General features: G+C 43.1%; 1 protein-coding gene across 1 annotated transcript in view; it reads right to left on the bottom strand.

The window, feature by feature from the left end:
- The window catches only part of LOC143929798 (ovostatin-like), a 214,208-nt gene that overhangs the window by 26,682 nt on the left and 161,589 nt on the right, over positions 1–25,937 (bottom strand). The window contains exons 25-32 of the mRNA XM_077453774.1: positions 25,879–25,930; positions 19,194–19,277; positions 16,391–16,567; positions 13,977–14,055; positions 9,674–9,827; positions 6,405–6,485; positions 2,067–2,229; positions 1,725–1,942 (exon numbers count right to left, since the gene is read on the bottom strand). Coding sequence (XP_077309900.1) covers positions 1,725–1,942; positions 2,067–2,229; positions 6,405–6,485; positions 9,674–9,827; positions 13,977–14,055; positions 16,391–16,567; positions 19,194–19,277; positions 25,879–25,930 — 1,008 coding nt within the window. The remainder of the gene's footprint in view (positions 1–1,724; positions 1,943–2,066; positions 2,230–6,404; positions 6,486–9,673; positions 9,828–13,976; positions 14,056–16,390; positions 16,568–19,193; positions 19,278–25,878; positions 25,931–25,937) is intronic.

The following is a 25,937-nucleotide window of genomic DNA, read 5'->3' as shown; positions in this document are numbered from 1 at the left end:
TTAGGGGTGTACTCACTTTTGTTGCCAGCGGTTTAGACATTAATGGCTGTGTGTTGAGTTATTTTGAGGGGACAGCAAATGTACACTGTTATACAAGCTGTACACTCACTACTTTACATTGTAGCAAAGTGTTAGTTCTTCAATGTTGTCACATGAAAAGATATAATAAAATGTTTACAAAAATGTGAGGGGTGTACTCACTTTTGTGAGATACTGTATATAGCACCATCAATTTAAGCATCACTTTACATATACACTCACCAACCACTTTATTAGGTACCCCTTGCTAGTTCCGTGTTGGACACCATTTTGCCTTCAGAACTGCCTTCATTCTTCATGGCATAGATTCAACAAGGTGTTGTAAACATTCCTAAACACACCAAATTCTGAGCCTACCATGTGAATGTTGTAGCTGAAATCGAGACTCATCAGACAAGGCAATGTTTTTCCAATCTTCTATTGTCCAATTTTAGTGAGCCTGTGTGAATTGTAGCCTCAGATTCATGTTCTTAGCTGACAGGAGTGGAACCCAGTGTGGTCTTCTGCTATATCCCATCTGCTTCAAGGTTCCATGCATTGTGCATTGAGAGATGGTATTCTGCATATCTTGGTTGTAACAAGTGGTAATTTTAGTTACTGTTGCCTTTCTATCATCTCAAACCAATCTGCCCATTCTCCTCTGACATCAACAAGGCATTTTCCTCCACACAATTGCCACTCACTGAATATTTAATCTTTTTCGGATCATTCTTTCTAAACCCGAGAGATGGTTGTGTGTGAAAATCCCAGTAGATCAGCAGTTTTTGAAATACTCAGACCACCCTGTCTGGCACCAACAACCATGGTATGTTCAAAGTCACTTAAATCCCCTTTCTTCCCTATTATGATGCTCGTTTGAACTTCAGCAAGTTGTCTTCACCAAGTCCAAATGCCTAAAGGCATTAAGTTGCTGCCATGTGATTGGCTGATTAGCAGTTTGTGTTACCAAGCAGTTGAACGGGTGTACCTAATAAAGTGAGTGTATATTGTACACTTATTTCAGTCCCTGCCTTCAAGGAGCTTACAGTCTAAGGTCCCTACTTCATATTCATACATTAGAGTCAATTAACCTTCCAAAATGTCTCTGGTGTGTGGGGGTAAATCAGAGTACCTGGAGGAAACCCACCCAGTCACAGGGACAACATGCACACTCCAGGCAGGTAGTGCCATGGTTGTGATTCAGCTACCTTAGGGCTGCTAGGGAGAAGTCCTAACCACTTAGCCACACTGTCTTTTAATGCTTTCAGAGTCAATGATCTAAAACAAGTGTGCCAGACCTGGGGTTCTTCTCTCATTTTCTTCCTACTTTTGAAAATGCTAGTTTCCTGGCTGTCTGTGGCTTTGATTCTTTCTGATTCAAAGACCCAGAGCAAGAATGCAGTAAATGAATCTGTATATTTGTCCCATAAGCCAGATGTAGATTACTGGTATATAGTGCAGAGCCTAATAAATGACTCTATGATTTTAGACACTATTCACTAGCAGATCTGGATGTACATCTGGCTGATGGGTCATAAAGGATTCATTGGCATGGCTCTGCCGACTGGCACAGAATGAGAAATAATCCTCTTATTTTTCGGGTACGTGATGGGAATGAGACCTTACATTCACAGAAGGCTTTACTGTACTGTGGCAACCATTGTAAAACGTTGGTCACAATTATATAGTAAATATATATTTATTACCTGTGAAGCGTAAAAACCTCCATATCGGGTCGCTCGACCAGACAGCCATTTTGCTATACTGCCCATTTTGTTTAAAAGATCTTGACTGGGATTTGGATGTTTCGTCATGCCTATCAGTATGCTTGATGTGATCAAGACGTCTCCAGTACTCGATGTTGGGAAATACTGATATAATACTAACTTTGCTCTGTTGTCATTCCTCCAAAAAATTGTGTCACCTAGAGATGAGCGAAATAAGATTCAATTATTATGCAGGGAACATGAGGGAAGATAACACGTGGTTGAAGGAAAGAACATTGCATAATCTATGGCTTTCCTATAGATTTAAAGCATCAATATTACCATCACTGATGGACTTGGCATCTAGGGCATTATAGTAGGTCTGCCACTTGTCCCAGTCTCCAACTGAAGCTGCAGCATTTAACATGTAAGATTGGGTCAAAGTATTCTGGCTTTCAAAGTCCGCATTATTAAGACACCTGTTTACACCGTCTAACAATGGTCCCTAGAAAGGAAAGGAGCACATTACAATATAATCATTTCACATAGTTTAGCTTCTATGTAGTGCAATAATAATTAATATACCACTCAACACTGGAGATCAAAGAGACCTGCATCCCAGGAGAGAACATGTTTTCAAAACAGCAATAAGGGGACTTTAAAGAGGAAGTAAACCCTTCCAAACCACTTGGACCTACAGGTAAGCCTAGATTAAGGCTTACCTGTAGGTCCAAGCAATATCTCCTAAACCTATATGGTTTAGGAGATATTTGCCCGAAAATGGGCACCGCTATCTACGGCGCATGTGCCGTAGACAGCGGCGCGCAGGCGCACTAAATGCGGCAAATCCAAGAATGGATTTGCCTAATTTGTCGACTCCCGTGCGCATGCCCGGGAGTGCCATCATCTCGGCTTCGCCGAGTGGCAGCGGCGGAGCTGCGAGACGCGACTCCCGTGCGCATGCGCGGGAGTGACGTCATCGCGGCTTCGCCGCTGTGATTCGTCAGAGCTGCGAGACGCCACCAGCAACATGGATGCGGCGGACTACAGGGGACAGCGGCGACTTCGCTGGCTCCTGTGTCAGGTAAGTGACACATAATGAGCTACTATGCGATGCATAGTAGTCCATTATGCTTTACCTTTGCAGGGAAAAAAAGAGGAAGTAAACCCATCAGGGTTTACTTCCTCTTTAAAGGTGCCATAACACACAGATCATAAAAAATGTTTGTTTATTATACTTCTACATTTAAAATATGTAACTACAAATGAACATTAAAAACAAGCAAGGAATATCAAATAAAAATTCTTATGTTGTCGACAAATGCTCTTCATTTGACATGGTTTGCCAGTTGGCTTCTTCAGGAGCTGTAAAGCATCATACACTATATTACCATAACTATTGAGACGGCAGCCTTTACACACACATAAACTATATTGGCATCCCAGTCTTAGTCCCTAGCATTCAATATTGGGTTGGCCCACCCTTTGCAGCTATAACAGCTTCAACTCTTCAGGTAAGGCTGTCCACAAGGTTTAGGAGTGTGTCTATGAGAATGTTTGACCATTCTTTTAGAAGCACATTTGTGAGGTCAGGCACTGATGTGAAGGAGAAGGCCCGGCTTGCAGGCTCTGCTCTAATTCATCCCAAAGGTGTTCTATCGGGTTGAGGTTAGGACTCCTGGATTCAGGATTCCTCCACCCCAAACTCACTCATCCTCATCATCCTCATCATCATCAGCTTTGTGCACTGGTTCGCAGTCATGTTAAAAAAGGAAGGGACCATCCCCTAACGGTTCCCACAAAGTTGTCCAAAATGTCTAGTTATACTGACATCTTAAGAGTTCCCTTCATTGGAACTAAGGGGCCGGGCCCAAACCCTAAAAAACAAACCCACACCATAATCCCCCCTTCACCTAATGATTTGGACCAGTGCACAAAGCAAGGTCCATAAAGACATGGATGAGTGAGTTTGGGGTGGAGGAACTTGACTGGCCTGCACAGAGTCCTGAACTTAACCCGATAGAACAACTTTGGGATGAATTTGAGCAGAGACTGTGAGCCAGACTTTCTCCTCTACATCAGTGCCTGACCTCCCAAATGCACTTTTAGAAGATTGGTCAAACATTCCCATAGACACACTCCAAACCTTGTGGACAGAGTGGAAGCTGTTATAGCTGCAAAGGGTGGGCCAACTTAATATTGAACCCTACAGACTAAGACTGGGATGCCATTAAAGTTCATGTGCTTGTAAAGGCAGATGTCCCAATACTTTGGTAATATTATGTACTTCAACATTAAACATATGTAACTGCAAATGAATATTAAAAACAAAAATATTGAATACAAATTCTTATGTTGTTGACAAATGCTCTTCGCAAAACATGTTTCGCCAGTCGGCTTCTTCAGGAGCCATAAAGCATTATATATATTGTCACAACATTGATATTCAAAGGTTAATTAAACAGCCTTCACAAGGAGTCACTAAGATTCATGCTTAAAGTGAACTGACCCCACCAGTACTAGTAGGCCATAGGGAGAACAAATGGACACCAAGAGGATCCTTCCATAAACGTAGAGTAATCCCAAAGGTACCCTTATATTCAATAAACTGATAGAACAACCTTGTGAGGGGTTTTGAGAGGGGTTTCAATTAGGAAGCCAAAGATCTTTCTCGGAATCTTTCTTTTAAAGATCTTTCTTGGAAGCTAACGTGAAAAGTTCACAAAGTGATAGCCTACTCCATGAGCAAAATAAAAAACCTCCAGCACAGGCTATGTACAGCACAGTGAAGTAGTCAATGCTACCTTTACAAGATAATCATAGGGTTTGTAAAGGTTTTTGCACACAAAGTAAATTTATATCCTCTGTGACTATTGAAGAATGTATTTAAATAAAAGTTCCAGGATTTCCACTTTAAATCTGCAGCTGGTATCAAAATAATGTCTGTTAATCTTGCCATGAAGGTCCCACTCTTCCTGTTGGGGGGTGAAAATCGCCTATCAGTTTTCAATTTTAGTCCTGTGTTGTCAATGCATCCCTAGTAAAGGCTACAAACAATCATGTGAACAAACATCGCCCAGACAGGGTCTACTGTTGCCATGATCAGGAAACTAATCCAAAGCAATGCAGCTGCTGCTAGAGAGTACATATAGGCAGGACATGGTTGAAAAAGGCTGGAGAACATCAGCAGGACTGAAATGCAACTTTATTGCAATAAAAATAAAGGGGACAATACAAAGGAAGCCCAATGGATTTCAGGGTTCCAAAAGCGCCCTTGCTGCCAAACCAGCTGTTGAAAATACATGTGCTTGAAATGTCGCAAAAATAGCCTAGCAGCAATGCAGATCTGGCCTTACCTGACCAGAAACTACCCTTTCTTTCATACGCAGCATTCAACTCTAGACCTACTTCATAAATGGTTCTGTATTGGAGATATCATAATAAAACATGGCTACACTAATGTATTAGAGAATAGACATGTGCATGACGAAAACATGTTTAGTTTAGATTTGGTAATCCAGTTATTTAGTTTAGTTAAATTCAGTTAATTTGTTTAATTCGTATTCAGGATTTGTATTCGTAATTCGTTTTATTTCTTTTTCAAATTTTCTTTGAATTTACCAATTTTTTTCGATTCAAAACATTCGAATGGATACATTTTGAATCAGTCAAATTGAAAACTTTAAATTTCATTTTTTTTTTTTGCAAAGTGAACAAACAAAAGAAAAATCTTCATCAAATGATTGCAATGGGGGTTATTTACGAAAGGCAAATCCACTTTGCACTGAAAGTGCACTTGGAAGTGCAGTCGTTTTCAATCTAAGGGGTAGATCTGAAATGAAAGGAAGCTGCTGATCTTATCATCCAATCATGTGCAAGCTAAAATGTTATTTTTTAGTTTCCTTGCATGTCCCCCTTGGATCTACAGCGACTGCACTTCCAAGTGCACTTGCGGTGCAAAGTGGATTTTCCTTTCGTAAATAACCCCCAATGACTCTTTAAATCACTTTTGGCATTATTTGGAAATGGTATTTCGAATAACACACACAGTCTGATTTCAGAAATATGTTTACAGTTTGAATTTGACTGGAATTCAATGTAAAATTAGATTTGAATTTCAATTTGAATTTTGGAAATTCGGACACATTTAGTTTCGCTATTCAGAGCATCTGTAAGCTTAATTTATACTATAATTCGGATATATCCGAGTCTCCAAATAACGAAAAATTTTCTGGAAAATGTATTCGGGACAAAACAAACTGCACATGTCTAGAAGAGAATAGCAATCCGTTTCATACTGAACATGACCATGTTATATTGTGCAGCAGTCTAATTAGACATAGTACATCTGCTAAGGAGAATATGCATAAGATCTATATTGTGTCTACCAAATCATGATTTCATCAAGTTTCCAGTTTACGTCTAGTGCATTTTAATCTCAACCCCCAATGAAGGGAGAGCTTTTGAACCCCTGAAATGCTATGTATACTCTTTGGATTGTCCCCCTGAACTTTACTGGAATAAAGTTATATCTGGACCTTGAGCAGTGGCGTAACTCTTCAATTTACATTTTTGTCCCCTAGTGTGTGTCACCGTTATCTGGGCTTTTTATAGTTGTGGGCAAAACTGGGAATTCTGTAATTTCTGTTTCTAATATATCACAGCAAATGATGTACTTACTGCAACACTATATTTAGGAGAAATTTCCTGTAGTATAGATGCCGCCAAGGCATTGTACTGGATGGTGGCATTAACATTCTCCTGTGAAAGAAATACAAATGTTTAAATGCTTTATCCAATATAAATATATATATATATTACAAAGCTTATAGCAATCACCCTTTAAATTAAAAATTCTACAAAAACATAAGTGCAAATGACATACTACCATAGTGAATAAACAAATAAATAAATACATCTTCATTTAAATTATAACAGATACATACAAATTGTGAACTCCATGTATAGATCCCACATATGAATAATGTCCTCAGTGCTGTCATCCTTTCACTATATATGTAGATAACATATTCAAAGCTCCAGTGTTGCCAATTAGAGAGGGAGAGGAAAGAACTCTCTATCATGTGTACAGGACACCAAGGTTGGGTCCTGAACGGGTGCTATGTGGCGCCTATATTCGGGATGTGGTCCCTTTAAGGGAATCATGGTAGGCCTCAGGGGGTCACCCAAAAATGGGTGACAAATTCCGGGGATAGTTTCGGGAGAAGACTGATTCGCGGTCCTCTCTATATTTTAAGAGAGATAGTTGGGACCCGGAATTTGGGAGGCTCTGAAGTGACATTTGGGTGGGAAAGAGCCTCCCTCCCTGACCACAGGGATTCGGCCCACAGGGGGTTAACGGCCTCCAGGAAGTCAGACAGCCTATAAGAGAGGAAGCAGTAGAGAGGTGGTGGTGAGGAGGAGAAGGAGATGAACACCTGTCTGAGGAGCTGTCTGGCTGTGTTGTTGTATTTGCTGTTTTGCTGTTTTGGAGGCTGCAAAAAGATCTCTGCAAGGACTCTAAAGAAACTTTTTGGTGAAGACCTGTCTACAGAACTGTAGGTGCTTTTCTTTTCGTATTATTTGTGCTGAAGATAAGCAGACTTTAATTTACGTTTTTATATGCTGAAGAAAAGCTTTATTTTTGATTTAATTATAAATAAATATATTTTGGTTTCACCTTATAACGGTTTATGCACTTAATCCCGCGGAGCTAGTATCCCCAAACTTCACACATGGTGCAGTGTGTCAAATCATTTATTTAAAAAAGAAGGTTGTATTGCACTTATATCAAAGAAAATGGGGATCAGCATGTATTGTATAGGAATCGCAGGTTTGCGCTGAACCTTCATTCCAGCTGACTGGAAATGATGTATCTCAAACACTTCCCAACACTGTTTCTTCAGCCTATGTCTGACATCTTCAGGCAGCGTTGAGTGGTGTTTGAAATACGTCATTTCCGGTCAACCTTTTTTTTAAATAAATGATATGAAATGCTGCACCATGAGAGTGTTCTTTCCTCTCCCTCTCTATATGAAAACACTGGAGCTTTGAATACACATCTACACATATATTGAATGGATGACAGCAGCGGTTTGAATTAATTCCTGTGACCTCCTGTATGACATCTTGGATTTTCCCAAACGCATAATTTGACTTCCTGTAATAGAAGTAAATTAAATCTGGTGAGTGCATGGTGTGTTTGTATGGTGGAGGAGATGGAGGAATCCATTATTTTCCCACAAAGAAGAAGAGTTTCTATAGAGGAAGAGTCACTCTACCAACATGTGAGGTATTAACAACGTATGTACGTACAGCCCTCATATTATATTTTTTCTTTTGGGTTTGGATATATTTTTTTTAACACAAGATACAGCATTTTAAACACGTGTCCATTTTACTGGTGTCAATTAGCCCTTACACAGTACCACCTTTAGTGGGAACAAGCACCCCCCCCACCCCCATTTTCAGCGTCTTCTTCTTTTTTTTTTTTTTTTAATTGTTTATTTATAACAGGAGATGGGTCCACATAGACCAACAAGATACAAACATTCCACATGTATAACAGAGGAGAAGGCAAAACAGGTGATACAGCAACAAGTCTCTGCTAACATTAATATTAATATCAAAAACCGTTAAAACCATTGTTGTGGAAGTCAGCGGATTATCACTGTCTCGTGGGCACACCTCCCAAGGTCTTTTTTAAATGAGCAACTACTCGGATAGAACCCCCAGGAATGGGGGGGGGGGGAGTAGATCGAGAAAAAGGAGAGCGAAAAAGAAAAAAGGAGGAAAGCAGGGGGGGGCGGGTGGAAGGGAGAGGAGCGGGAGAGCAGTAAGTATGTGGGAGGTAGCGGGAGAGGGGTGGGGGGTGAAGGGAAGGAAAAAAGGTGGGGAGCAGTGGGATACACGATCATGGAACATGCAGAAATCTGATCAGATGCGCATGTACAGGGGCTATTACTACAACCCCTTAGCTCAGCCTACTATAGTTTTGTTCTGCAGTATTATGTGTCAGACCCTCTCAGGGCCTGGCCTGCATCTGAATATATAAACACAGTCCAGCCCTGCCAGGTTTTAGTGAAGGCCTCTTCTCTATGTTGTGCTGTGAGGATAAGGTCCTCCATTTTTCTGATGTCCTCCACCTTGCGAAGCCAGAGGTCAATGGTCGGCGGAAGAGCCGATTTCCATTGGAGTGGTATGCAGGCCTTAGCTGCGTCAAGCAGGTGGCGAATCACTGATTTCTGATATTTCCTCTCAGGGATGTTGGAGGCGTGTAAGAGAAAAAATGCTGGGTCGTCTGTGATGGGCTGGTCTATGAATTGTTGTATGGTCTCACGCACCACTTTCCAGAAGTGCGCCAGTTTCGGGCATGACCAAAAGATATGCAACATTGACCCTTTATCTGTGTGGCAACGCCAACACAGGTCCGATGTATTTGGGTAGTACCGGTGGAGTAACGAGGGAGTCCTATCCCAACGTGAAAGAATTTTGTAATTGGTTTCCTGGATCTTGGCACATATTGAGGATTTGTGTGTAAATTGGAGAATATGGTGCCTCATGGAGGCATTGAATTGGCAAACTAGTTCTTTTTCCCAATTAAGTAATCCCGGGGGTGTAAAGTCTACTGAGGGGGCATTTAAAAGGGTATATGTCAAAGAGAGTGTGTGAGGTACGGTACCCGTGGCAGTGCATAGCATTTTCAGCGTCTTCTAGGGTGTTGGGAACCTGACAATTTCTGGCTTTCCCAGTGCCATTTTCCTTGCATAATGTGCTTTCTCAGTGCCCCCTGTCACACTGTCTGTTGGCTCTGAATGGGCAAAGTGATAGAATCTCTTTAGTCAAAATAGAACTGGGTGGCATTGTAGTAAAATTTTCATCATCCTACAGAAAAAGCCTGCTGAGATCTATGGATTTAAAAAAAAAAAATCAGTCAGTATTGCACTTACCTGGTAAATGGACCAGTACCCTATGGGGTTAAGACAGCCGCTTCCCAAGTCCTGTGTTCTGCTTATATATACAAGGGTTTGGGTTGAGATGTGTTCATCAATATAAATATATTTGTCCAGATAGAAAATTGTGCGAAGACTTAACATGGTCCCCCTGAAAAAAAAGAAAAAGAAAATCCTTAATTGTGCCCACTCCCACTCTCTCTGCCCTTTAACCATTTCAAAACCTGACCAATGATACTTCTTCACATGAGTTGGCATCTGGTGATGAAACTTAGGGAATATTGACTGAATGGTAGTTTATCCCTTTAACAGGGTCTTTAGGCTCGAAGGACAGGAACAGGTGATCACTGATCATGGGTTGGTCCTGCCTGTTCCTGATTATTAGTAGAGACTGGGAGATGTCTTTGACAGCTCAGTCTCTGTGCTTGGAGCATACAGTGAGCATGCTCAGCTCAAGTGTGAATGCAGATTTAGTCCTGCTAATCTCCTCCAACCACTTTCTATCAACATGTACACCTTCTAGTGATGGCTGCATGGCATTTCTCCACAAGGGATTACTTGTGGTAACAGCACTAGTCTATGTATAACGTGTGTTCAAACAACCACTTGCAATCTCCTTGGGAAGCCCATGTGACAGAGGACAGACCGTTGTCACTTTAAAACAGGAAGTGCCTGAACACACATCTTCATGGCACTGGGTTTGTGAATGAAAGCTGAACATTTACAAAAATTCTAAATTACTTTTGGAATTACATTAACATGTTAACGCTTTTATGAAATTTTAGTGATTGGAGCGTACACCTAATTAACTTTGGTATAATAGTTTAGCCTACCTCTCAGTGATGGTGTGTGTGGTTGTTATTCACTTGTATTCTAACCCTGCTAGAGTTAAAAATGTCAACCCAGCGTCAGACTGTAAGGCCCCCATAGAGGCTGACTTGGGATTGCAGCTAATAACTGATACTCTGTCCAAGTTGCTAGAGGAACACAAACCTTCCAGCTAAAGTGGAAATAAACTTTCTCCATCAGCATGAACCATTTTTTTTTTTTTTTTACTTTAGTTGCTTCCTGGTTTCGGGCCTAGGCCACATAATGGCATATATCCAAGGGTTCCTCATGGTAGGAGGGGCTTTCTCAGCTAAGCATACCCTCCTGCCTGCATGCCTGAGCTAAGGGCTGATAGATTCCAGGAAGTAAATGAATCATCTGCATAACTCAGGATGGCTCCCAACTAGAAATGCTAGGGGATATTTTGTAAAGTGATTTCTCAACAAAATAAAGCATGAAGACTTAGAGGGGTGTAGAAATTTGCTTTGATTATTAAAATTAACTAAAGCAGAGTTCCACATGTTTTGTTTATTAGAAGTCAGCAGCTACAAAAATTGTAGCTGCTGACTTTTAATAAACAGGCACTTACCTGTCCCACAATCCAGCGATGCAGGCGCCTGGAGCCTCATTCCTCTCCCCCTCCTCTCTGTGGCGCCATCATAGCAACTGTGGGCACCCAGCCTACAAAGAAAAATTGAATCCGGATGGCCGCACTCCAACGATAAAATCTTTATTAGTAAAAAGACATACAGTAAAACAGAAAATAGATCTCTAACATGTTTCATACCATAGCTACTGGTGCTTACTCATAGCTAAATCTTTAAACAAGTCACAATGGTTTATAATATACGTGCCAATACATACAAAGTGGGCTTCATTGAAAGATTGAACAATTGAAAGATTGACAGATTGACAGACTCCTGTTACAAATCAAAACTTGACTCTGATTAACATTGCAATAGATTTACTGAGACCAAGGTCTTCACGGATGTCATAATGATTTCCTTTTGTTGATACAATTTAGACAATAAAGCCCAGATCAGTATATAGATCAAATGACACACAAGTTGCGTGATCGGCTTCAAGACCATCTATATGACATACAAAAGGACCACAATACCAATGTGGCCAGAGAATGGAATGACACACCAGAAAGATGTCTCCAGTTTAGTCATTCAGGGTGTTGAAAAAATAGTGTTACCAATTAGGGGAGGAGACAAGTTTAAGATTCTATGTAAATGTGAGGTTTACTGGATCTTTTTCTTTAACACTAGAATACTGGCAGGTATGAATTTAGAGTGGGATGTCACTCATTATTATGAGTAAACCCTCATGTTGACCCTTTTGTTTTGGGTATATACATGGGTGAGTCTTCTAACAAAGCCCTAAAGGGGACATAATCTCTTTAAGACATCAGCGATCGTTTTTTTACGATCTAGTTCGTATTTTTGTCATCCACATAATATACACCATATTCTATGCCGGTATTCTTTTCCATCACATCTTTATCCTTTCCTTTTTTTTTTCCCATAAATTATTTTCCTTTTCTCATGTCTCCGCATACATATATATATTTTCTCCCTCATATAACCAAATAAATTTAATGTACTGAAGATTAGAAGGCAAATGAAAAATGGTAGATTTATGGGAGAATCTTTATATTCAACAATGGGTTAATGAGTGTTCCTCGTTTTGCTGGAGTAATTCTTGTGTTTCAAAAAACGGTTTCTTAATGTACGGGATATTACACCAAAGATACATACATGTATTTGTTGATGCCACTTCCTGCAGAGATTCCCACAAGAGTTATTTTTCCTCCAGCATTAATGAAGTTACGTACATATATCAGTGCATGTGTCCTGTTTTTTTTAATGTTTTTTGATGGTTTTACTTCTGCCTTATGTTTTTAGATGTCTAGGTATACATTCCCCTACCGGTAATTCTAAGCATCATGAAATATACACATTTAAGTAATGATCTGGGCTTCATTGTCTAAATTGTATCAACAAAGGGAAATCTTTATGACATCCATGAAGACCTTGGTCTCAGTACATCTATTGCAATGCCAAGTTGCGATTTGTAACAGAAGTTTGTCAATCTGCCAATCTTTCAATCGTTAAATTTTTCAATCAAGACCACTTTGTATGTATTTGCATGTATATATAAACCATTGTCACTTGTTTAAAGATTTAGCTATGAGTAAGCATCAGTAGTTATGGTATGAAACATGTTAGCGATCTATTTTCTGTTTTACTGTATGTCTTTTTACTAATAAAGATTTTATCGTTGGAGTGCGGCCATCCGGATTCAATTTTTCTTTGTAGGCCACTTGCATACTGAGCCAACACTTGTACCTGATGGGGGAGGAGATTTTGTGGCTCAGACACCTGAAGTGGGTTTCGCCTGTCTGTGGGCACCCGGGTGCGACAGCTTACGGCTTCACTCCTGGGAGCACTTTGCATATGCGCGAGTCGTGCTGCGCTCTGCTACTGGCGAGGCAATCTTCTGGGACCTGTAAGGTCCCAGATGTTCACTGGCAAGGGAGGGCTACCTAGAGCGAGAGGAGGAGGAGTCACCTAGGCAGCCAAGAAGAGGAAGGAGGAAGTGGGACCAGAAGTCCCACTAAAAAGAAGGTACACACTCCCCCTCCAAAAAAAATAATGACATGCCAATTATGGCATGTCAGGGGCCGAGGAGTGTTTAAAGCGGAAGTTCCACTTTTGGGTGGAACTACGCTTTAAATAGGGTTTTCAGTTTGTGGTGCTTAGTCCCGCTTTAACTACATGCCGCCCGCCCACAGTAGTTATACTGTGGGCAAGCAGCACAGGCCCACCGGATCATGTACCTGCACATTGGTGGGGCCATTCCTTCCTTGTGCTACTTGCTGTTAAGGCCAGTTATAGGTTGGGGTGGTTGCCATTTGTTTGTACTTCTGGGTTTGTGGGCATGCACCACTGCTGTGGTTAGATACGACTGGTGAACTTTTTCAGCAGATCCCGGCCAATGATTCATGGCTGAAAGCCTTTATTTTGTCTGCTATCAGCATTGAGCTCAGGCAGGAGATAGGACAGCCTTACAGCCTGGCTCTCGGCCTGACACTGACAGGGAGAAAATACAAGAAAATAATCCAAATGCAAGTAATTCCTAAGAGCTAAAGCTTGCTATTGTAACATTTCAGGAGTGACAATTCACATTACTACAAGTGCCTGCTGATGACTGGTTCTCTTTAAGAGTAAAACAATGTTAATATCTTCTTATGATATATATTAGAAAAGAATAGATATGGAATCCTGGTTATTGTGGAAAATGCTGCCCGTTATGATCCTCGTCTATTGACCAGTCCATCTCACTGCGGGTTTCTGAGCCTGCGTCCAACAGTCTGCATTAGCTGTGAACCCCAACCTCTAATTCAAATGTGTTTTTCACAAATGTATGCAATGCCCATGTTTACTTGACTGTGTATTGTCCTCACCAAGATGTTATTCCATAGGTCCTTGGATACCGACTGAAGCCTCCATCATATTGTTGACATGTAATCATATCCATATAGCCTGTAAATAAAAAATAAAAAAATGTGTATGTCCAGGCATTGCCCAAATTTAAGCCCAAACCTCCATCTCCTTCTTGCAGGATTAGACATTTGGAAGTCAGTTCCTATTCACTTGCACACACAACCAGAACTACATCTCACAAGAGCCCTTTGCCTATGCATTGTTTTAAAAGGATAGAAATTGGCTGCAGCCACTGATCAGCAAAAAATTCCAACATTCCTATTCTACAAAAGTTGCTTGTTTGACTTTGGTTGACCGGGAATTGAAATTAAGCCAGCCCCCTGAATTTCGGTCCATCTATGACCAGCTTTAAATTGCTGAGACAGGCATTGAACAATTTTAACTCAAAACCTCCCTCTCCTCCTTGCAGGATTAGACACGCCCCTACCTTTTCCTATGCACAAGGCATGGGCAGGTTGTTTAAAGTCAAGACAGCAGCATTGTTTTGCTGGGAAAGAAACTTGCTGCAGCCACCGATCAGCAAAAATTTCCAATATTTCCATTCAACAGCAGTTTGTTTGACTTCTGTTGAGCAGTAACAACAGTAGATGGATCTAAATTCAGCCAGTCCCCACTAAATTGGACAAATTTTGATCAATCTATGTGCAGCATTAGAGTTTTGAGACAGGCATTGCCCAAATCTGCTTTCAAAATATTTATTTAAGATTTTACAAGTAAAACAGGCGTCAATATAAAAGTACCACCGTCAGCTTAACAAATATAGAAATAAAACACAAATGCAATGCTTAAACACTTCACCTGACTCACAACAATTGAGGTAATCCTCAGATTATGCAGGGTTCAATGATCCATCACCTGATGCACCAGTGAGAGAAGTATGCTCCCATTGACGACCACTCCAAGATCAACAAGCTGTGGAATGCTAGATCATCAGACTCCTGGGTAGTCAACCATACAATGGAGAAAAGATAGAAGAAAGAAGGACAAAAAAAGAAAAAGAATAGAGTGAAGAGAAATGGTCTGGACCAGAGTCAGAGGGAGTAATATAATACCCAAAACCAAAGGGGAATAACAGGCTAATGCACCAGAGAGACATGCATATAGGTAGGCCACACCTCACAAATATTTAAACATTTTTGGACTGTGTCCTCCAGGATGCCAACAATATTCTCATGTAACATGATGGAGGTGACTTTATTCCTAGCCTGCTTCAGGGATACAGTAGGTTGTTTCCAGGACTTGACAAGAGTCATATTAGCCCCTAACAAAATAAAGAATATCAAACATTGTAAGCCTTTAGGTAGACCAGGCACAGGGGAGTTAAGGAGCACTATACGTGGACTGGAGTCTGAGTAATTGACTGTTGCGTTACTCTCTGTATCAAGGCAAAGATGCCGTTCCAAAATCCATGGATCCTAGGGCATTCCACGAACTATGACACATCGTCTCCAACATCTGGCAGCCTCAAAAACACAAAGGCGATACAGAAGGGTACATTTTAGCCAATCTAGGTGGCACCAAGTACCAATAGGTAAGTACCTTCACATTTCCCTTTATCAAGACAACATTCCAGATACCCCTGTATGATCTCAGGAAACAACTGTGCCATACTTCCGTGTCCCTTTCCTCTCCCAAATCCACTTCCAGTCCACCATATAAGGGAGCCAAGAGGGGAACCTAGTAGTAGCCCATAGACAAGAGAGATTCCACCACTCTGATCCTCATTTGGGCAATGCGTGTACACCATGTCTCATACGGAGTCACCTAGTTGTGGTCTGGTTTGACCGGGTAAAGGGATTGTAGGAAGTGCGAAATTTGGAAAAAATGAAAGCGCTCCGACTGAGGCATACCGAGGACCTCCGTACAGGGCATTGCCCAAATTCAACCTAGAAACCCCCTCTCCTCCTTGCAGAATTAGAAATGCAGAGGTCAGTTTCTATTGACATACGTACACCACCAGAACTACTTCTTCCAAGAGCCCTTTCCCTACACATATGGGCAGGCTGTTGAAAGACAAGACAGCAGCATTGTTTTAACAGGAAATAAATTGCCTGCAGCTACTGATCAGCAGCAATTTCCAACATTCCCGGTCGACAGAAGTTGTCTCTGCTGAACTGCCTGGATTTTGATCCATCTACGGTCAGCTTTAGAGTGCTACTGCCCAAGGGTGTCCCCATAGCTCCTTTATCCAGAGTGGAGACAACCTACAACAGCAAAGGCGGCCAGATCACCAGGTGAAAATAAAGGGGGGAAAAGCCTAAAGAAAGAAAACTAATGCAGACAGCACTTTTAAATATTGGTAAGCTACAATGTATAACATTTTTGGTTTTAGGGTTTAGATATTCCTTAAGCTTCATTGTTTTTTTTCCGGTACCTGTTGACAGTTTATCCAGCATTTTCTTAGATCGGTCATCACTTAGCTCTCCAATGTCCTTCAAATATTCTGATAAGAAGATAAGGGATAGCACGCTACCCTGCAACTGGTCACAGCAACCGGAGGGAGTGGACAGCAAGTTGTCGTAGTTTTCTACCGCCAAGGCTACAGGGTCACCTACAAGACAAAGAGAGAGAGGCAAAAGGAAGAAATTAAGAAATGAAGGGTATGTAGACCCTAACAATGAACTTTTCATATCTGCTTTTGATCTGTTAAAGTGTATGTCAAACTAGCATTTGATTGGGTAGGGAAGGATTAAGACTTGTGTTGGGTCTGAGAGTTACCAAGAGGTACGTGTGTTGAGTCCAAGAGATCCAAGATGTAAATGAACTAAAAAGTATAAACATGAAAAGATCCAAGAGGTATGGGAGATCCAAGCAGTACGTGAACCCTAACAATGAACCTCTTATACCTGGTCCCTTTTGACCATATGCCAAGCTAGTGTTTGATTGGGCAGAGAAGGAATAAGACTTGTGTTGGGTCTCAGAGATCCAAGAGCAAGGATGAACTCAAGCATGTTCACAACCGCATGTGCAGAGCCCACCAGGAAGTCGGCTCTGCGGAGCGCTTATCACAAGCAGTGAGACATTTTCCCGATCCGTGGCTGCAGTGTTTGTGAAATGTCTCACTGCCCGTGATAAGCGCTGTACAGTGCCCACTTCCTGGCGGACTCTGCACGTGCGGTTGCTAACATGCCTGAGCTCATCCTTATCCAAGAGGTACTTCTGTTGGGTCCAAGAGATCCAACATGTATGTAAACTGAAAAAGTGAAAATGTGAAGAGATCCAAAAGGTATGTGAGATCCAAGCGGTACGTGAACCCTAATAATGAACTTCTCATATCTGTTCCTTTTTATCTGTTAAATGTATGACAAGCTAGGTTTTATTTAAATAATGAAGGACTAGAACTTGTGTTGGGTCAAGGAGATATTTGTGTTGGGTCCAAGAAATCCAGCGTGAACCAAAAAGTGAAAACGTTAAGGGATCCAAGACGTACGTGAACCCTAAGGCCGCGTACACACGGGCGGATTGTCTGCCCAACTTAGTCCGCTGAACCGTGTTTCAGCGGACAATCCGCTCGTGTGTGGGCTTCAGCGGACTTTTTCAGCTGACAGTCTGACGAACAAAGTCTTACGGAATTTCCGTAATTTTGTCCGTCCAAACTTGGTTTTGTCCGTCCAAACTTGGTTTCAGCGGACAGTCCGCTTGTGTGTAGGCAAGTTGGACGGACTAAGTATGGCGCATGCTCAGAAAGGATTTACACGGCCGAAGGTTGCATTGCAGTGTATTGGACGTCGTTTTTCTAGTCCCGTCGTACGTGCTGTATACGTCATCGCGCAAGCTTTCAGCGGACTGTCTGTTCATCGTGTGTGGTCAAGTCCGTTCATTCAAAAGTTGGACGGACTGTCTGTCGGATTGTCTGACGAACTTAGTTGGCCAGACAATCCGTCCGTGTGTACGCGGCCTCACAATGAAATTCTCATATCTGCTCCCTTTTGATCTGTTAAAGTGTATACCAAGCTAGTTTTTGATTGGGTAGGGAAGGATTAGGACTTGTGTTGGGTCCAAGAGATCCAAGAGGTACTAAGAGGTACTTGTGTTTGGCCCAAGAGATCCAACATGTACACGAACCGTAAATTGAAGAGATCCAAAAAGGTACTTTCAAGAGGTCCAAGAGGTATGTAGGTTTCAAGAGATGGGTGAAACCTAAGAATGGACTTCTTATATCTGCTCCCCATTGATCTGTTACGGGGTGTATGCCCCGGTAGTTTTTGATTAAGTAGGGAAGCATTAGGACTTCTGATGGAGCCAAGAGATTTCCTATCACTTTCTGTCCTACTGACAACAGGAGGTGAGGGAAAAATTATTTTGATCCTACCAGAAATGTAGTGAGCTCATACCTTCTGCAGCTTTATCTCAAGCAGACTTATTAGCCCTCCACAGGTCACCTCTAAACTACAGATCACCTCCACTCTACTTTAGAAAGATAAGGATATGGGGAGGTGTTTAGTAGCGCAAATCAACAGTGAGCAGTTTAGGGCGACAACACTTTCTTCCATAGATGTACCATATGAGTGAGAATTGGCATCCTACAACAGGAACTGTGTTACTGGCATGATGATTGGGTGATAATACAAGACCAGAAAGAAGACAAAACATAAGAGACAAATGTATAACATAAATGGAGGAACCCCAGCAATGAACTTCTCATATTTGCTCCCTTTTAGTTGTTAAAGTGTCAAGCTAGTTTTTGATTGGGTAGGGAAGGACTAGAACTTGTGTTGGGTTTCTACTGCTACCTGAGAAATTTCCCCTCACTTCTTGTCCTAGCAGGAATTGAGGGAAAATCTGAACATGAGCACAGCTGATCCTGTCATAAATCTAGAGAGCTCCTAACTTGCAACATTATCTCAAGTAGCCTTATTAGCCTCTCATAGGTCACCTCTGTGAACTACAGAACACCTCCACTCTATGTTGAGCAGATGAGGGGAGGGGGAAGTGTATGGTATTCCAAATCAGAAGTATGCTGCTTAGGGTGACAACACTGCTTATCCATAGAGGTACAGTGTAAGCGTTGTCACCCTACAATAGGAAGCGATTTCATGGTGTCCAAGCAGCTTTTAAGGTGGAACTCTAAATTAGATTTTTGTTTTGTGGCATGCAGTAAGATTTGATATCCTGTCTGGTCATAACTGGGCTTTACCCCATGTGCCCGCCCACCTGTTTTCATGCAGTCGACTTACCCATGACATTTACAGTTAATGAGAAGGAATCTGGCACCAAGTCGACTGGCTCGATTACACTGACTTCTACTTCAATTGCTGAATCTGAGGATAAGAAAGAATTGAAGGTTAATGCATTTTTCTCTACCATGAGGGCTGATTTAGACTTGCGGTTGTATCGGGAGGGGGTATAAACATGTGGTTAAGCCACATTTACACTCCTGTAGATTTTAGATGAAAAAACCGCGCTGGATAATATATATGGGTATACCGAAAATTAAACGGCAAGGATACACAGCAGAAAATACAGCACAGAGTGTCTATATATGTCAAAAAAATATATATAAAAGTATAAATGTAAATAGGAGCCCCCATCCCTTAGCCCCACAATCCTAAAAGGAAAGTGAGGAATGTCAGTAAAAGGAATTGTTATATGAAAGGGGCCCAGGCGCTACCTACACATTTATACTCCTACCCACTTAACCACTTTACTACTGGATTGGACTGATTTTTTTTTTTTTACATTTTGCCCATGTGTTAACATTCGCCAATTTTTTCAGAAACTACTGTAAACCCCACAAAAGTCTATATTTTCTGATAGCAGAAACCCTGGAAAATAAAATCGTGGGAGTTGCAATTTTTTTTTTATGTATAACAATATTTGTGCAGTTATGCATATGTTCAGGAACTATACACTAAAATTAATTTTGGGACCTCCTCCTCTACGTGGCCTCCACAACCGCCGGGCTCCGCGTCTTCAGCCCATCCAAGGAGCCCACCGGACACTACATGGGGGACAACCGGGCTGCATCCTTCGGCTCCAAGAGCGGTGAGTCTACCCCCGCTCCACACCTCCCCGGAAGCGCCGCCGCTCCAACCACAGCATGCTCCAATAGGCCTCATTGCAGCCACATATATACAGTGCTCTAAAGCCTTGCTCAGCATGGCTGCGGACCCAGGCCTGTCTGCAGGGAGCCCTGACTCCCCTACTCCTTCTGGACACATAAGATTTCCGCGCCGGATTGACCCTGAATACACACGGCCCCGGGGCCCCAGCAGGCAGAGCAGCATGGAGGACAGTAGCTGCAGCAGGCATATTACCCCGCTCCTGCCCCCCCCCCCCCCCACACCCAGCCACAAAGACAGTCTCGCCCCAGCGACCACAAGTCTAAAGATAGGGGAGCAAACTGCACAATATCTTATGCCCAGGCAGCTAGCTCTCCAGCCTTGGCCCACATGGAGGGGCAGACAGACAAGCTTCTCTCTCCCCCACAACTCCCTGCATGGAGTGACCCGGGAGATGCCAAGATGCAGCCCTGGACACTACCACAGAATGCGGTCCCCCTATACTCTCAGCAGGGACCCTCTCCAATGCACCCCTCACAAAATCAACTGGGGACAGACCCCAGCTACCTGCAGAACCCTCTCTGACAGGCTTACTTCCAAGCCATGCCCACTAAAGAGGACTTTATGCTGCTTATAGAGGAGGTTAAGTCTGCCTGCCGAGCTGAAATTCAAGTACTAATACTAGTACTAATACTAATACATACTAATCTTAAACATCTCTCAGACAGAGTGGAAATGGTGAAGGAGGAAATACAGGAAACCAAATTGGCAGTACACAGCACACAACTACAGGGAGTTGACCACCGTCCGATGCTCAGAGATATGCAATGCCATCTAGAGGATCTGGACAATAGGGGACGCAGAAACAACATTTGTGTCAGAGGCCTGCTTGAATCGGAGGGACCTGAAGATGTGCACAACACCCTGCAAACCCTATTCAATGACCTTCTGGGTGAACCTCCGAAAAAACCCATCGAGATGGATCGGGCTCACCGAGACCTGCGTCCCAAGGGACCTGCTTCCAGACCCCGTGATGTCATCTGAAGGGTCTACTCCTATCCCCTAAAAGAGGACATCATGCATAAAGCCCATACTATCAGGAAGGTGGTCTTTGGCAATGCACAGATACAGCTGTACCCAGACCTTTCTTGGATCACCTTACAGAAATGCAGACTCCTCCAACCCCTCCTACACTTCCTACAGGAAAATTACATAGCGTAGCACTGGTGTTTCCCCTTCAGTCTTACAGCCTGCCGGCAAGGAAAATTGGCGGTGCTACGATATCCTGAGGATTTGGAGACTTTCTGTGACACCAGTCCCTCGCCTCCAAGAATGGGACTTTGTGGCCACACCACCGCCAGAACCTTCAATCTGGCAGAAGGTCCCCCCGGCTGAACGCTCACAGGGGCAGGACTCTCCCCACAGACCTACTAAACCTAAACATGGCTGACGGCCATTGGCCCCCCTTCCTTGACAGCCATGCCTATGGCGTGAACGTTAATTTATTTTTTGACTCTCCTGGCCCACCCATCAGGCTTATTTGCAACCCCCTTAGGCCTCCCGCTCGTTATCTGTTTTGTTTATTGGGCACTAACTACCAAAGACTCTAGAGTGGTAACCTTTCTGACCACTAGTACCCCTATAGGTTTACCCTACTAGAGTTCTTATGTTACCCTACTGTGGAATTTGATTGTTGATCACTACGGTTCTCTATGTCTCCCTGGCCTGGTTCCTTATTTTGGGTCCTGGTTGGGAGGACTTACTGAAACTTACTGAGCCCCACGCGGCACAGACCACTTGGGTCTTCATTGCATTGTTTATTTGTTATTACTGTGTATTTAACGAATATGTTTTTCTCTTCTTTTTCTGTTCCTGCTTCCCTCTTCTCTTCTCCTACCCCCCTGGCTCGCCACCTGCTCTTGGCAAACAATAAGATCTGTCCTGAGAATGGGCATCACCCCCTCTTAGACACTAGAATGTCTCTGTGGCTGGATCAGATGAGTATTTCTAATGCCGCGTACACACGATCGGAATTCTCATCGGAAAAAGCTCTGATGGTTTTCCCGACGGAATTCCGATGGAATTTGGCTCAAGCTGTCTTGCCTACACATGGTCACACCAAATTCCGATCGTTTATAACGCGGTGACGTAGTGACGTACAGCACGTAAGATGGGACTAGAAAAAGGAAGTTCATTAGCCAGTAGCCAATAGCTTCTGTCTCGTAGTTGAATCTGAGCATGTGTGATTTTTGGCGTGTCGGAATTGCATACACACGATCGGAATTTCCGATAGACCGTTTTTGTGTCGGGAAAATTGAGAACATGCTATCAATTTTTGGCTGGCGGAAATTTGGACAGCTAAATTCCATTGGAGCATACACACGGTCGCATTTTCCGATGAAAATCTCTCATCTGTCTTTTTCTGGCCGGAATTCCGATCGTGTGTACGCAGCATAAGTTTGCACATACCCATGACCATGGCTAAGATTATGTTGCTTAATGTCAATGGCCTAAACTCAAATAGGAAAAGGCATCTTGTGTTAAGGGAACTCAGGCATTCTGGGGCGGACATCATCCTGCTTCAGGAAACGCACTTCAACAAAGGAGACTCCTTCACTTTCGCTTCCAGACAGTATCCTCAGGGCTATCAGGCATTTATCCCTCGAAAGCGGGCAGGGATGGCCATCCTTTTCAAACGGGATTCCCCCTTCACATGTTCTGAGTCATTTGTGGATCCACAGGGACACTACATTATCCTACGAGGTCAATAGCAAATGCAGGCTGTCACTCTATGTACCACATATGCCCCTAACACCCACTAAATCAACTTCCTAACCAAAGTATTTGCATAAGTATTCCAGACGCCTAATGAATACCTGATTGTTGGCAGGCATGTTAACCTATCCCACATGATGGTCCTAGATCGTTATGTACTGAATCCTACGGACCCAAAAGCTAGGGCCACTAGGGATTCAAAACAATTTTGACATATCACCAGATGTTATGCCCTAGTTGACGCCTGGCGAGCCCTCCACCCTGGAGATAGGCAGTATACATTCTTTTCCACCCCTCACCGCATGCACTCCCGCATTGATTACTTTTTTTGTCAATAATGCCACCCTCCATGTTACCAGGGAGGCCCAGATCTTACCGATCTCCTGGTCCGACCACACCCCAATACTCATGACCCTGGAAATGGGGTCAGTAGGCAAACCGTGCCACTGCCAGTTGAAAAATTTCCTCCTCAAACACATGCCCTCCAAAGTGGAGTTAGAGCCCACATTGCAGCACTACTTCCTTGAAAATGATACTCCCGATATCTCCCTCTCCACTCTCTAGGAGGCCCACAAGGCAGCCCTCAGAGGGCGGTGTGTGGCGATCTCCTCTGCCATGAAAAAAGATGCCAAAGCCTCTAAACTACAAGCTGAAAGGGACCTCAGGGCCCTGGAGCTTCGCCTACAAACCTCACAGTCCCTAGCCCTTCTAAAAAAATTTCCTGCTTGAGAACAACACATCGCGACTTGGCAATGGGCCAAGTGGAGAAGGCACTCCTTAGACTCAAACAAATTTACTATGATAAGGGAAACAAAGCCCACTCCCTGCTTGCACGCAAACTGTTGGAACGCTCCCACGCGACCACTCCTTACCAAATAAAAGATAGGGCGGGTTGCCTCCTCTCTCACCCTCAAGATATAACTCATGCTTTTGAGTAGTTCTACACAGCCCAATACAGCAACCCTGAGATCCCGCATGACCCCCCTCTCCTGACCTGACCAGCCGATTGCACCAGTATCTAAAACGCAGTGGAATCCCCAGACTCCAGACATCGGACCTTCTTTCCCTCAATGCAACCATCACAGTAGAGGAACTGAAAGAACCCAACAAGACCCTGCCTACACATAAATCCCCCGACCCGGACGGCCTCCCTTATGAATATTACAAATCATTCCTCCCCATTCTCTTGCCACATATGTGCAAATTGTTCAATGCCTTTCTTCAGCTAACCCCTATCCCCTCAGACATGCAGAGGTGGTTTCTCACCTTGATCCCCAAACCCGACAAAGACCCCTCCCTATGCACTAGTTACAGGCCAATTGCACTCTTAAATTTGCATCTAAAAATTTTCACTAAGCTCCTCTCAATGCATCTAAACCTGATACTGCCATCCTTTATACATAAGGATCAGGTGGGCTTCATCCCCCTCCATCAGGCAGGGGATGGGTTATCGACCTAAGAGAGGTGGCAAACAGGGATGGCCTAGAATCGTCAGTCCCCAGGCTGGATGCAGAAAAGGCCTTTGATCACCTTGGCTGGCCTTTTCTGTTTGCCACGCTAAAACACATGGGGTTTCGGGGTCCCTTCCTACGGGCCATCCAACCCTTATACACAAATCCCACGTCCCAGGTTAAGACTCCTTTTGCCCTGTCTTCCCGATATGGAATGGGACCCACCAGGGATGCCCACTCTCACCGTTACTATTTTCACTGTGTGTTGAGCCTCTGGCGGCATCCATTCATAGAAACCCAGATATCCGTGGGGTTCCGGTGAGGGGAAGGGAGTATAAATTAGCACTTTTTGCAGACAACATTATACTCACCCTGACCCAGCCTAGGAATTCACTGCCCAACTTACACGCGGAACTCGATCTCTACAAATCCCTCTCTGGCTATAAAATAAACGCGACTAAGTCGGAGGCTCTCCCTATCAATATCCCGGCAGCAGAAGTACAATATCTGCAGCAGTGCTTCCCCTATCACTGGAAGACGACAGCCCTGAAATATTTGGGGGTTCAATTCACCCATCTTATGCATACAATTTAAAATCATCGCTCAGTGGAACTCAACATAAATACAATCAATTAATTAAAAATATCACATTTAATCAAAAGAGAAGCACAGAGGTAAAATGATTAATGTCCAGCACAACAGTAAGGGATGTACTTATTGCACAGTCAAGTAAAAATCCAAAAGTAGGAATAAAGCAAAAGTAATAGTACATTGTGCCACCTTCCTTCAGGAAACAAGGGGTTAACTCTCGGCTATAGATCTATTAACAGGTAGCAAAAGAATAGAGGACTCATAGTTCCATGTTGCAGTAACTTGGCAATTCACTTATCGCAGGCTGCTGTCCACTTAAAAAACATGTGCGCTGTTTTAATCTCAAGTTGAGATGACCAAGTATCAGACAGAGCTGCGCCAAGACAGTCACCAGAGTACCTCTATTCACGATGAGCGGCGTCCTATAGTGTATGTCCAGGAGACGTCGGGTTGGCATCCCATGATGCCTGCCGTGTGATGAAGAGGGGAGAAGCCTGAGTCGCCGGGAACGACCGGAAAAGGACAACCACTACCGTTCTAAACTGAGGCAACCAGACTATATATCTTTTGTGGCCCCCGGCACTGGGAGATCGTCGGGGGGCCACAAAAGATATATGTTTAGATAACCAGGCGTGCCGTTCAAAACCGGACCAGACTTTGGACATGCCTGTCTTAGAATAAAGGAAGGTGCCGTTTTGTTCAGCTTGCATTACTGTGAGAGGGATGAAAGTTTTATAATTAGACCCCCATGTACTGAAGCAAGAGAGGAAGCATAACAGCCAGGAAAATAGCATTTGCAGAATGAGAAGCAACAATGGTAGTCTCCATCTCTCACAGAAAAATTTTGCTTCAAAGGTTTAGAACAGGAATATGCAATTAGCGGACCTCCAGCCCCATGAGGCATAGCAAGACTCTGACAGCCCCTAGCATGACACCCAGAGGCAGAGACATGATCAGACTTGTAGTTTTGCAACAGCTGGAGGTCCGCTAATTGCATATCTCTGGTTTAGAAGAACACTTACTTGATATTTTTATGCTCTTACCTGAGGCAGTGACCAGGTGACTGGAAGATTCCTCACGTTTAATACCTTCAGGCTTTTAA

Source organism: Lithobates pipiens, unplaced genomic scaffold (assembly GCF_037356315.1).
Source record: "Lithobates pipiens isolate NorthernLeopardFrog02 unplaced genomic scaffold, aLitPip1_a1.2 Scaffold_25, whole genome shotgun sequence".
Taxonomy (NCBI): domain Eukaryota; kingdom Metazoa; phylum Chordata; class Amphibia; order Anura; family Ranidae; genus Lithobates; species Lithobates pipiens.
This window is presented reverse-complemented; position numbering and strand designations above follow the sequence as displayed.